General features: G+C 42.0%; 1 protein-coding gene and 1 long non-coding RNA gene across 9 annotated transcripts in view; one reads left to right on the top strand and one right to left on the bottom strand.

Annotated features, from left to right (window-relative positions):
* The window catches only part of DACH1 (dachshund family transcription factor 1), a 340,125-nt gene that overhangs the window by 137,821 nt on the left and 189,358 nt on the right, over positions 1–12,946 (top strand). For all 8 annotated transcript variants that reach the window (XM_081907303.1, XM_081907302.1, XM_081907306.1 and 5 more), the window contains exon 2: positions 5,297–5,412. In XM_081907303.1, coding sequence (XP_081763429.1) covers positions 5,297–5,412 — 116 coding nt within the window. The remainder of the gene's footprint in view (positions 1–5,296; positions 5,413–12,946) is intronic.
* On the bottom strand, positions 5,931–11,120 carry LOC309367770. The gene is made up of 3 exons (XR_014167342.1): positions 10,861–11,120; positions 9,936–10,024; positions 5,931–6,547 (listed from the first exon to the last, which is right to left on the bottom strand). It is a non-coding gene; the product is annotated as an uncharacterized lncRNA (long non-coding RNA).

The raw sequence follows: 12,946 nt of genomic DNA, 5'->3' as shown, positions 1-12,946 counted from the left end.
TCACTAATATCTCCTTCCTGTATAAAGTGTGGTGACCAGTCATCTTCCAATGTTCTTGGAGGAAATGCATTATGTAAACTCATTCCAGTGTACATTCAGCTCAGGATTTTGGACCAAAACAGCCTTGATTGTTCCAGTAGACAGATAGGGACAATAGGACCATGTTAGTTTTTCTGGGTTTCTCAGTAGCTATTGATGCCATCAACTCCATGGTGTCTTACTGGACAACCTCTGCAAGATGAGAGTTGGGTGCAAGGTTGTGGTAGTTTTTCTCATACCCGCAAGGCGAGTTGCAGAATATAGTTTTAGAATACTTCTGCTGTGCCCCATAATTATTGTTCAGTAAAGTTTGAAGTGTTCCATCTTGTCTCCGATACTGGATTAAAACACTGGGTTAGAACATCATGGGTTATGAAATTGAGTGCTTTCAGTACAATGATGACACTCAGCTCTGTTTGTCCTTGTTATGTGTTTCAGGTGAGGTTGTGCAGGTGCTAGACTGTTGTTGGGACACTGTAATGGGCTGGATAAAAGCCAGCAGACATATTCCCAACAAGAGTCTTGATGATTCCACTCTCTGGAAATTTGATAGGCACTCTACCATAGACAGGGTTGCATTTCGTCTCAATGAGTGTAGTCTGGGAGTACTCTAGATCTATCTTTCTTACTGGAGGCCAATCAGTGGCTCCTGTTGATTTTGAAGTTCTTTTTGGCTCCTAAGCTATGACTGTTCTTGGATAAGGAAAGCTTGGCCACAGTATTTCATGCTTGGATTACCTCAGGGCACTCTGTGTGGGGCTGCCCTTGAAGAAGGCACAAAACATTACACCGGCCCTGAAAGACCTACTTTGGCTCACAGTACGTTTCCAGGCACAATTCAAAGTGTTGGTGCTGACCTTTAAAGCCCTTAATGGCCTCAGCCCAGTATACTTGAAGGAGCGTCTCCACCCCCATCGTTCAGCCTGGACACTGAGGTCCAGCGCCGAGGGCCTTCTGGCGGTTCCCTCATTGCGACAAGTGAGGCTACAGGGAATCAGGCAGAGGGCCTTCTCGGTAGTGGCACCCGCCCTGTGGAATGCCCTCCCATTAGATGTCAAGGAAATAAACAAGTATCTGACTTTTAGAAGACATCTGAAGGCAGCCCTGTTTAGGGAAGCTTTTAATATTTGATGAATTATTGTATTTTAATATTCTGCTGGAAGCCGCCCAGAGTGGCTGGGTATAGATAGGCGGGGTATTATTATTATTATTATTAATTTGCAGCTAGTGCGGAATGCAAGGTATACAAATAATACATCTAATAGGAACCATTTTATAGCGGTCCTAGAGGAACTGGACTGGCTGCCAATATATTTTTGGTCTGATTTCAAAGTCTTGGTAATGACTTGCAAAGCCCAAGCACCTTAGGGCCAAGAGGGAGTATTCTTTTTACATATTGTCCTGCCCAAGAGTTAAGATCTGGTTTTGAGGAGCCCCCTTTGAGAGCTGTATGGTAGATGAGGATGAAGGAGAGGATCTTTAGCCCTGTAGTGTCCTGGTTATGGAACCCCTTAAAAGTGGGGGGTTTGGGTGCCAAGTTGTAACCTGGCTGCTTTTGCTGGAGTTTCAGTAATGCTAATCACAGCCTGGAGTGGGAACTACCTGGTTTATAGTAGCTTGTTGTGTGATTGATTTTTATCAGTCATATATGATTTAGTTTTGCTCATGGAATGCTCTAAAGCAGGATGCAAAGGAGCTGTTCTTGGATAAGAAAGTGCATTGTGTATGCGGATCCAACGCAGTACATTTATTTTCATTGTGGTGATACAGAACATGCCCAAGAACAGTGAGTATATTTAGCACAGTGCTTGAAGTACAGCAAAAAACAATTCGATTCTCATGTGTTCCCGGCCCCAGAAAGTTTAGAAAATAAGGGTGGTTTTTGTGTGTGTGAGAGAAGAACCCCCCACCCCACGTCCAACCAAACAAAAATCTTGTGGCTTTATATTAATAATGACCTCAATTCAGGTCATTAACTTGGGAATTAATGACCAGTTAAGGTTAATGGCCCAAGGTCTTGAGTCATTAAACTCCAAGGAAATGCCCTGTACTTTGATCGTTATTCGTTTATTAGGGATGGATTGTAGTTTTTTTAAAAGTGGGTTTCTGAAAACACAAAGATGATCTAATGCTCATAGTGAAGGCAGTCATTGTGTTACATATGTCTTGCATCTAGACATGGACATAAATAAGACGTTTCTGGTATTATCATCTTTTGGAATATTCTGCAGTGTGTACATTCTAATTATTTGCTGCTTTGAAGTCAACCCTAAAAAAAGTCTCGTAAGAAGTAGAACTAGATGGATGAGGTAATATTTCATCCACAGTCAACAAATTAGAATTTAGTGTGTCCTGTATGTGTTTATGTGTGCCTGCATGGTATGTATTTATTTATCACATTCTTACTCTGCCAGAATTACAGGATGGAGGATGTGAGGTTATTTCTATCTTACCTGTGAGGTGGTAACACCGAATAGCTGGATGGGGATTTGAAATTTAGCTTCCCACATCCAAGTCCAGCACTCTAATCTTTACTTCTTCCATGCAGAAAAGTGCCACAGTGAAAATGATGCCCATCATATAAACATAATTGATATTTGGAGCTGACTTAACAAACCACTATTACCTGTGGGGTGTGTGTGTGTGTAATTCTTCTTTGCAAAAACAAGGCCTAGAAACGTAAGGTGTAGGGTGTCATATTAAATTCAACAGTGGAGCTTTATGAAAATGATCCATAGATGGTATTCAGCTCCGAGTAGATTGGCTCAAATGTATAATGCGGAATTGGATTTGTGTTGGAAATGTAAAGAAGTAGAAGGAACCTTTTTTCATGTGTGGTGGGCATGCAAAATTGTAAAAGAATATTGGGAAATGATATATAATAAGATGAAAAAAGTGTTTAAAACAACATTTCCACACAAAAACACACAAAAAAACAAAAAAACCCCCATTTTTGTTAGGAATTAGCCAGACAGAGATTCCCAGGAGTCAGAAAAATATATGCAATAACAGTGGCTCAGATCTTGCTGGCCCCAAACTGGAAAGCGTATAGGTCCCCAGCAAGGAGGATTGGCAGCTTACGATGTTAGAATATGCAGAGTTAGCGGGTGTAACAAGTAGAATAAGAGAACTAAAACAGGTATTTAAGAAGCAGTGGAATTTTTTTGATGAGTATGGTATAATGAAAAAAATGGTGTGCAGTTGAAAAGGCTGGCAATATTAAGGTAAATTCGACTGTATAATAAATAATAAATACTGAAGTGATGTAAGATAAATGTACGGTGTAATAAAAATAAGTTTAATTCGTAATGTAACATTTAAAAATTCAATAATTTAAATAAATAAATTCAACAGCAGAATTTTGAGTTCAATGGAATTTTTTAATATAACAGCAGCTGTTGTTGTTTAACTGTTGGGATTCCCTTTTTTATCAAAAGAGCTTGTAGGCAGCAAAAAAGCTTCTTTAAAATTTCCTTGTCCCATAATAGGGACTTTAATCTGAAGAACTCCCATTAAAACCCTTCTTCCAACTTGCTCAAACAACTGACCATACTTCCCTACTCTTCAAAAGTGCCTCAGAAGGTATTTTTTTAACATACTTGGGTACTGCTCTGTAAATTTACGTAGAAAGAACAACCCTGCTATGCATACAGATCCTTTGTACTTTAACGTTCAAGTATGGTTTTTACGGGACGCGGGTGGCGCTGTGGGTTAAACCACAGAGCCTAGGGCTTGCCGATCAGAAGGTCGGCGGTTCAAATCCCTGCGACGGAGTGAGCTCCCGTTGCTCGGTCCCTGCTCCTGCCAACCTAGCAGTTCAAAAGCACGTCAAAGTGCAAGTAGATAAATAGGTACTGCTCTGGCGGGAAGGTAAACGGCGTTTCCGTGCGCTGCTCTGGTTCGCCAGAAGCAGCTTAGTCATGCTGGCCACATGACCCGGAAGCTGTACTCTGGCTCCCTCGGCCAATAAAGCGAGATGAGTACCACAACCCCAGAGTCGGCCATGACTGGACCTAATGGTCAGGGGTCCCTTTACCTTATGGTTTTCACATCCACTTTTGATGTTTCTCCTTGTTGCCTTTTAACTGTGGGAAATCCCATTCAATGACAGGAGCAGGCTGCTCATCCTGCCTGTGGCATAGGGAACACTCCTTAGTCCTTCCTTATGGATTGTCCACAGTTTAGCACAGTAGACTTCAGGGAGGAGCCTCTCACATAGCTGCTTGCTTTTACGTTTCCATGAGATTGGCAATTCCAATCTGGTATTATTGTGTGAAGGGTCTATTGTACAGTCAGCAGAAAGTAACCTCGCCTTCGTTTTTCTGTGGTGAACATTTCTTCTGAATGGGGTCCCAAAATAGTGGGATCTGTGTATTTCTTACCATGTTCTTGTAAATCAAAATCTAAAGGCTTTCAGAGTTAGGGAATGTGTACAATCCATTCACACAGAACAGATGTAAGGTGCCAGGACTGCAATTTTTCAAGGATGCCTTACAAACAATTCAAAGCCTTTTCTGAATAATGTGCCTTATTTAAAGCAAGATTTTTTTGCTTTTAAATAGAATAAGGGTTAAATGATAACTTGACTTATCTTTTACGTGACAAAAAATAAAGAAATTGCAAGACCTTTTCACATATTAGATATGTATTGTCATTTATCATCTAGATATCAGGGTAGTAGTGCGAAGTAATAAAACATATCATCGAAAAATGTGCTATAGGTCTGAATCACTCTTTCATTCCACCTCCCAGCTAACTGTAGTATTAAATCAAACAAGCAGAACATTTCCTTAGGCAGCCATTGCCTTTTAATTTCCTGAAGAACCTTAAAATATCATTCATTACAAGTACTACACATATTTGGTTTTTAAAAGTCTCATAAATCAATAGCAGGCTGACTGTAATAATTATTACAAGTTAGTGCATAATTTTCATGCTGAAGGCTGCATGCAGAACTTTAGCATATGCAAACGAGGCAATTCAAACTGTGTATAGATATTAATATGAAGAAGCAGGTAACGAGGTGCAGGCTATGAATTATGCATCAAGCGCGGCTGATCTTCAATGAGGAAAATGAATTCAGCATGTAATCTAATTAGTGATGGAAGTCTATTACATCTAACTGCAAAAGCAACCGTCCTTGAAACAAATTTATTTACAGTCCATGTTACCAATTGAAACAACTTTGAAATGATGTGTAAGACAACAGCTTAATTGTAAAGTTATTTTTTTTTTTGTTTGGTTTCCCCCCTTTCAGTTCCAGACCTGGTCGGCCTCCTAAGCGGACTCAAAGTGTCACCTCTCCAGAGAATTCACATATCATGCCGCATTCTGTCCCTGGTCTTATGTCTCCGGGAATCATCCCACCAACAGGTAGGAAATTTGTACTCTATGGTGTGGTAACGGCATTCCTTAATTCCATAGGACGTCCAAGCATTATTTTAAAACACACTATCATTTTGTACTGTTCTGCTATCATTTCCTGACGAATGAAAACTTTTACAGTGGTGCCTCGCAAGACGAAATTAATCCGTTCCGTGAGGCTCTTCGTCTAGCGGTTTTTTCGTCTTGCGAAGCAAGCCCATTGACAGCTTAGCGGATTAGCGCTACAGCTGTCAAGCGGCTTCCAGCGATCAGCTGTTAAGCGGCTTATCAGCGGAACAGCTGATAAGCGGCTTAGCGGCTTAAGAAAAGGGCGAAAAAAGCGGAAAAACCCCGTGGGGGGGGATGCAAGATTTTTTTCGTCTTGCGAAGCAACCTCATAGGGGAATTCGTTTTGCGAAGCGCCTCCAAAACGGAAAACCCTTTCGTCTAGCGGGTTTTTCGTCTTGCGAGGCGTTCGTCTTGCAGGGCACCACTGTATTAGCTAATGGGTATGTAATATGTTGCATGATCATGTGAGCAGGAACTCTGTACCCCAGCCCCCAGAATGTTGCAGAGACCTCCTCCTTCCCTTCACCCGCCTATGAAGCCAGCTTGTTGTCCCTTTGCATGGATCATATGTAACTCATAATTAAAATGCATATGCTGCTGTCATTATGCGGTTTTATATGATACAATACCAAAATGGAAATAAAACTCATTTCCAGTAAATCAATTCCTATATTGTTTTTGTTACAAGCGTGCTATTTTGGCTGCAACAGCTACATCGGATCCTTTTACTAGCCATTTCTATCCAGGTGGCATCTTGTTGCCAGAATTCCTTTTCTTGGCTTCGATCCTGAGAAATGTGAATAGGAGAAGATGTTTCCATGCAACCTTCCTCCTCCTCCTCCTCCTCTCTCAAAGTCTCCCCTGGACATTGGAGGAACTTTCCTGAATTATGTGGGATGGCGTAAGAGGGACGTTAGCCAAAACTGGGTGGAGTTACGTTGAACAACTGGATCTTTTTAATAATGGAAAACAGCAGCGTTCTGCTCTTTCACAAAGGTCCGTGGGGTCTGCTCTCCAGTTCTATTCCTTGAAGGACCCTATAGCTTCCCTCATCTGGGCACTGCTTTGGGGAGACCTGTGCAGATCCAGAATGAAGGGGAAAAAATCTGCATTACATAAGCTGTAGAAGAGGAAAGGTGGTTTGCCCAAAATGTATTAAAAACAAAACACAGATTTAAAATTGACCCAAAAATGTATTTTCCTGAGGTAAATATAGTACTATGGCCCCCTTGAGGTAGTAAAAATGAAATAGGCCATCAATATGGTTTTAGTTGTTGTAATGGTTCTAGGGGTTGCTTGTGCGTAAATCGACGCCACACCTAGCTGGGTTACCTGGGTGAACCCTTTCTGTCCGGACAGCCACTCACCCGTGGCTGTCTCAATCGCTAGCAGAATCCGTCAGTGGGCGTTTCTTGAACTTCTTCCAGCAAAGAAGCTCTTTGACGCCTAGTCGCCGCCTACTCTCCCTGCGCGGAAGCCTTCTGCGCAGGGAGGGTGTGGGCAGCGGAGGACCCGTGCTCTCCCCACTGGTCTCTGGCGAGGAGTCATGGAGCCACCTCGCCACTTCCCCCATCTGCCCCCCTTCTCCACTGGTGCTACACTGAATTCCTTCCCCAGAAGATGGACTGCTTCTCTCCCTCCCGGGACGCTCTCCGGAACCCCTCTGGAGCCCTCCCTCTCCCTCTGGCTCCAATGGCAATTCCCTGACAGTTGTGTACACCTCAGAGAGATGACTAGGTTTGGTGTAAAGAGACCAAGGTTTAAATCTCTAGGCAGTTGCGAAGCATTGGTCTGTTATTCTCTTTCAGCCTCACCTACCTTACAAGGCTGTTGTGTGAGTATAGAATGGTCAGGAGGTTATTGAAGAGAGGACAGGATAAACGGGTAAAAATGCAGATTAATGCAAGAAAACAGGAAAGAAAGGTGTACATAGGCTAGAATAAAAGGTGGAGGAACCCGGATGCATCAAGGAGAAGTAAGGATACAAGAGATGAACACGCGCAAATGCAAATTTGTATACAGTCCTTAGGTTTCATTTCAGGAGAATGATGAGGGCTAGTGGAGCCAAAGGCTCAATGGAAATGTTCAAATATAATGATGGATTTTGAAAGATGTATTAAAGAATTCCAGGCACAACAGACATCAAGGTTCTAGGAGTATTAGACGGAATATTTTTTCTTTTCACTGTTTATTCCTTCCTATTCTCTCACTTTATGTTTACCTCTTCATTCCTTGTCTTCTAATGGTTTAGTGCTTTTTATTGTAGTAATTTGCAAGGGTTTGAGGAGAGCTGGAGGGGTGGGGCTTTCCTATGAAATACTATCATTTTTCTATGCATTTGTTGGGTTTTCATGCATTGTCTGTATTAATTGTAAACATTGTGGTGGTGTTTGGTTTTAAAGGAGCACACACACACAAAGAACAAAAGGATGGGGGAAGAAAAAGAGAGAGAGATGAGGGAACATCTTCAAAAGTGCAACTGTTTTGTGTCTGATGTCAGATAATCTCCTTATCTCTTGGAACTCTTCTTTTAATAAATGATTAATTGTTGGATAAGTGCTTAGTTGACCTGAATGCACTGTTCTTAAAACTGGAAGTGTTGTCCGCTGTCTGTGATGGAGCACAATAAGTGCTTCTTTGTTTCTCTTTAAAATAAAACCTTTTTTTTTACAGGGACTTTTAAATTATTTTTACCGGATTCATTCAAAATATACAGATGCACAAAATAACGGAGGCTAAAGAAATGCAGGCAGAACTGATTTTTCATGCTAGCCCTCTGCTTATGTTGCACTGGAATGCAAAGCCACACTGAATAGCATTATACTATTATTTATTACATTTATTAGCTGCTTTATACTGCCTAAGGCAACCCAAAGTGACTTGCAACCAACCAACCAACCAAAAGCTCCACAGAGGTGGATTAAGAACAGTTTAAGGAACTTGGAAGCAGGATAGCAGTTTGTGTATCAAGGCAAACTTTTTCTGAAGACATTGTCTACATTGCAGCACAATTGTTTGCAATGTTTAACCAAAATTAAGTCCCACTGTGTTAAGTGGTGCTGAAGTCTAGATAATAATGTATCTGATTGCAGGCTTTGCTCTTTCAGCTTTTCCTTGGCTGTTATCCCAACTGTACCCCCCCCCCCGCCCACTGGAGGATTGCTCAGTACTTAATTTTGGATATACAGAAATCATGCCTATTGATAATGTCAGTTACATTGGTCACATCTCCCCTCTCCAAATGGAGTACAGCTGAGGTTGATAGAATGTATTGCCCTTAGGTGACATGATTATCATACCTTTCATAGCTCAGTCATTAGCCTGAGACACTTAATCTCAGGATCCTGGGTTAAAGTTCCTTGTCGGACAAAATAATTCTCCATTGGAGTGGGTTGGACTAGATCAGTGTTTCCCAACCTTTTTCTGACTGTGGCCCCCTTTTGACCCTGTTTTCTTCCTGTGCCCCCGCCCCCGGATGTAGCCGGGGGGAGGAGAGCTGCCCCCCAATAAGAAAAACCCCAATACAAATCAATACAAATCTGCGGTTCTGCCACTCTAATTAAAGCCTGCCCCCCTAACAAGAATCCTGGATATGCCCATGCCCCCCCCATCCTACCTACAGTATAAAGGTAGCTATTTAAATGTTTTGTTTCTAAATAGCACATGTTTTAAAATATTTTTTATAATTTATACAAAATACAATTACATAAAATTATATGACCATAATGAAACATTGTTGAAGCAGAAAAACAGAAACATAGTATTTGAAGGGACACCAAGGGTCATATTCCTAGTGTAACCCCCTGCAAAGTAGGAAACTCAGCTAAAGCATCCCTGACAGGTGGCCGTCCAAGCTCTGCTTAGAAACCTCCAAGGAAGGAGAGTCCAGAACTTCCCGAGGGAGATCCATCTTCCATGTATTATAAAAAGTACACAACACTTATTTGACGCCAGTTATTTGACACAGAGGGGGAAACCTACAGATACAGGCCAGAAGGCTCACAGGGAGTTCTGTATATATGGGAGAAGTTTAAAAAGCAAGTGATCCTCACTGACCTGCTGCAAAAATGTCTTGTAATCCGGAGAAGCCCTGGCTGCCTAGATAAAACGCTATAGCCCTACACACCCTTACCTGGGAGCAAGGCTCACTGAACTCATTGTGGCTTTCTTCTGTGTAGACACTTAGTTATTTATTAGATGCAAGTCAGCAGCACCAGATGACCCCACTAGGCTAGGCGCTCAGGCGGATTTCACCCCGTGCCTTGCAGAGCCTGGCCGATGCTGCCGACGGGCCCTGCGCCCCTTGGCAACATCTGAAGGCCCTGATCGGCTAGGCGCGGGGTAGATTGAACCCTGCACCTTGCAGAGTCAGGCCCAGGCTCTCAGCAGCCCCAGCACTGTGGCAGCAGTAACAAGCAGCTCTGGCTTGCCCTACCCATTGCCACCCCACCATCACACTTAACCTGACCTGGGGGTTCTGGATCATAGGCTCCACTGGTCAAAATGGGAGCCTCAGTGATCGCCCTCTCCCACCGGAAACAAACCAGGATCACTAAAGAAGACAACATATGTGACAAAATTGGGTCCTGGTGGGCCACTCTCTTATTTGCTTGTGGTTGGCCAAGCGGATAGCCGGCCAATCAAGATTTTTTAAATATAAAAAATGATTCCCCCCCTTCACTTCTCACTTCCCTCTGTGGCCCCCTAGCCTCATGCTGTGACCCCCATTTATGTGATTTTCACTTTGGGGGCCCTTGGAACATCCTAGGGGCCCCAAGGGGCCATATGGCCCGTGGTTGGGAAACACTGGGCTAGATGACCCTCATGGTCCCTTCCAGTTCTACAATTTTATACTGGTATGAGTCTATGAATCATAAGTTAATAGGAGGCTGCTGGGTAACCTAAGATTTTTTGGCCTGTATATTTGTGTTTTTTTTATTGCAAGCACATTTACTCTGTTTCGGGAGGAGTTTCTAAGTAATATAAATAAATAAACACTTCACTACTGTTGCATTTCAGCTTTTTGGTGGCTTTGGTAATAGGAAATGTTTAAGATGATGATTGCGACAGAATTATGCATAGTGTAAGAATTTCGATATGTGCAAGGCAGCCCAAACACAAATATCTTGTCAAAAAAAGTCTAAATTTTAAAAGTATGTAGATTATTTCCAGTAAATAACTAAAGTGAAAAGCTTAATAATATTTCATTTCTGACCTGATAGAGTACATGTTTAGGGGTCGGAAACATCTAGACCATGGGCCAGGCCTGTCAGAGGCCTGCAAAGCCTATCCCCTCAAAGCATGCCCACCTTCCCTTTATGACACCAGGCCTGGGACATCTACAGATGTAGCTGCCAATGCACAATCATAAGGCTTAAAGGGTATTACCCGTTGTATGTTGTCTCTACCAGTGCCCCTGCAGAAAGCAGGTTTTGGCTCTAAAACCAAAGTCTCAGGTGGCTTAAAGGCTCTTTGTAAGTGCCTCGTGTTGCTTTGAAGTCCTAACTTCAGGACTAAAAAGTTACCTGATGTCATGGTGTTGTCAGGTGATTAACCGGTGGACAGCCCCACCCAGCTGTCAAATTTGGCCTGTGAGGCTGGGATCTGATACCTTACCTGACGTCCATACCTGGCATGCAGAGCCAGAAAGGTCCCCCACGCCAATTTACATGGCTTTGCATTCTGTTTCTGATCCCATGGTGGTTTGGCCTAGTAAGCAGACTATATGCAACGAGACAGAAGCAGCTGTTCCTAAGCAAGAGCATCGTGGCTGTCGCAGATCCCATAAATCTCACTGGTTTTTATTTATTTATAAAAGTATTTATATACTGACAATTCATACAATGTAACTTGGCAGTGTGCAGTAGTATATGCAACAGAATATAACATACCGTCAAAATAGTAAATCATTATCAACACAATAACTGGCTGATCAAAAAATGTAAACACAGGCCTATCAAGAGACACCTGAAAATAAAAAAAATAAGGGTGTCTGTTGATTTTCTGCTGGAAGAGTGTCCCAAAGTGTCGGACAAAATCCCCAACTTCTGTTGGTGGCTAGCCTGGTCTCAGTAACAATTCTGTATGATCTGTGGTCTAGCTGGCTCGGGAGGTCCTTAAGCTACCAGCAAGAGGATAATGGAAGGTTAAAAGGTTAAATATTTTACATAAGTTACATATGATTGACGTGTGATGAATGCTGCAGTTTGTAACTAGAGTTCTTTGTGAATAGCAGGTAATCTCACCAAGACACAGAACAAAGACTTTCCACTGGAAACTTGCAATATTGATGGCAGGTATCGAATAAGGGACCTGGAGTATTTCCTGAATCTTTGTGGTACACATTGATGGATTTTGTGCATTGGTACACATTTTTGTTGATATGGTGTTATTGATATACCTTTTTTTTCTTGGAAGTGAGTGGAGAAATAGGCACTTCTGGATCAATGCTAGCAATCCAGATTCTACAGTTTGTAGCATGGCAGCAGGACAATACTTTGTTCTGTGCAGCAACAGATACTTAAATTGAATAATTAGCTAATGGTTTATTCACATATACTTGCCCTTTGAATGATTTCCTTCTCTTTTCTGAGCTGCTTTGAGGAGGCCTACCTAGAGCAATGATGGACAGAAACACAAGGGGTGGACTCCGTGCGCTCTGGCACTTGTCACGGTGTCCCGTTGCCCCAGAAGCAGTTTAGTTCTGCTGGCCACATGACCCGGAAAGCTGTCTGTGGACAAATACCGGATCCCTTGGCCTGAAAGCAAGATGAGCGTTGCAACCCCATAGTTGCCTTTGACTGGTCTTAACCATCCAGGGGTCCTTTACCTTTTACCTTTAGTATTTATATACAGTCTGAAAGTGAAGCTTTTCAGATATGTGAAAGGCTGGCTCAAATTTAATTCTGAAGCCTGGAAAAGACCCCAATAAGCTGATTTTTGTATTTGATGGCAACATATTATGCAGGATATGGCATCGTCTGCCGGCATTTAGAAGAGCTTTGTGCTATATTGCTAAATCAACTAATTTATTTAATTCAACTAGTTTCTAATAGATTTACTTATTTTTGTGAATTAAATTTATACGACTGATATTATGGAACAGGGGCTCATGATGTTTTATAATTTCTAGAGTTCAGTAGATGTTCGCTCCTCTTCCACGTGAATAAACCTGTTCCAGGAAGTTGCCCTGAGCAACCTGGCATTTCATCCTTGTCTGTGAATCACAGCTATTCTCCTCATTCTTCAAATGGGCACACTAACTCACATGTGTAATTCATCCATTTTTTGACATCCTTATCTATGACATTTTCATTAATAATCATTACAAATTTCATTGGACCCAGATTTACACCTATTTAATCCTAGCATAAGTTCCAAACACAGGTTTTGCTATTTAAGTCATAAATTTGAAAGGGATATGCATATGAACTCACTTCTATGCATTACCCTTCTAACCTTCGGGATTTGTTTA

The sequence above is a fragment of the Podarcis melisellensis genome, assembly GCF_964234715.1.
Source record: "Podarcis melisellensis genome assembly, chromosome: 4".
Classification (NCBI taxonomy): domain Eukaryota; kingdom Metazoa; phylum Chordata; class Lepidosauria; order Squamata; family Lacertidae; genus Podarcis; species Podarcis melisellensis.
Note: the sequence above shows the minus strand (reverse complement) of the source record. Positions and strands in the feature narration are given on the sequence as shown.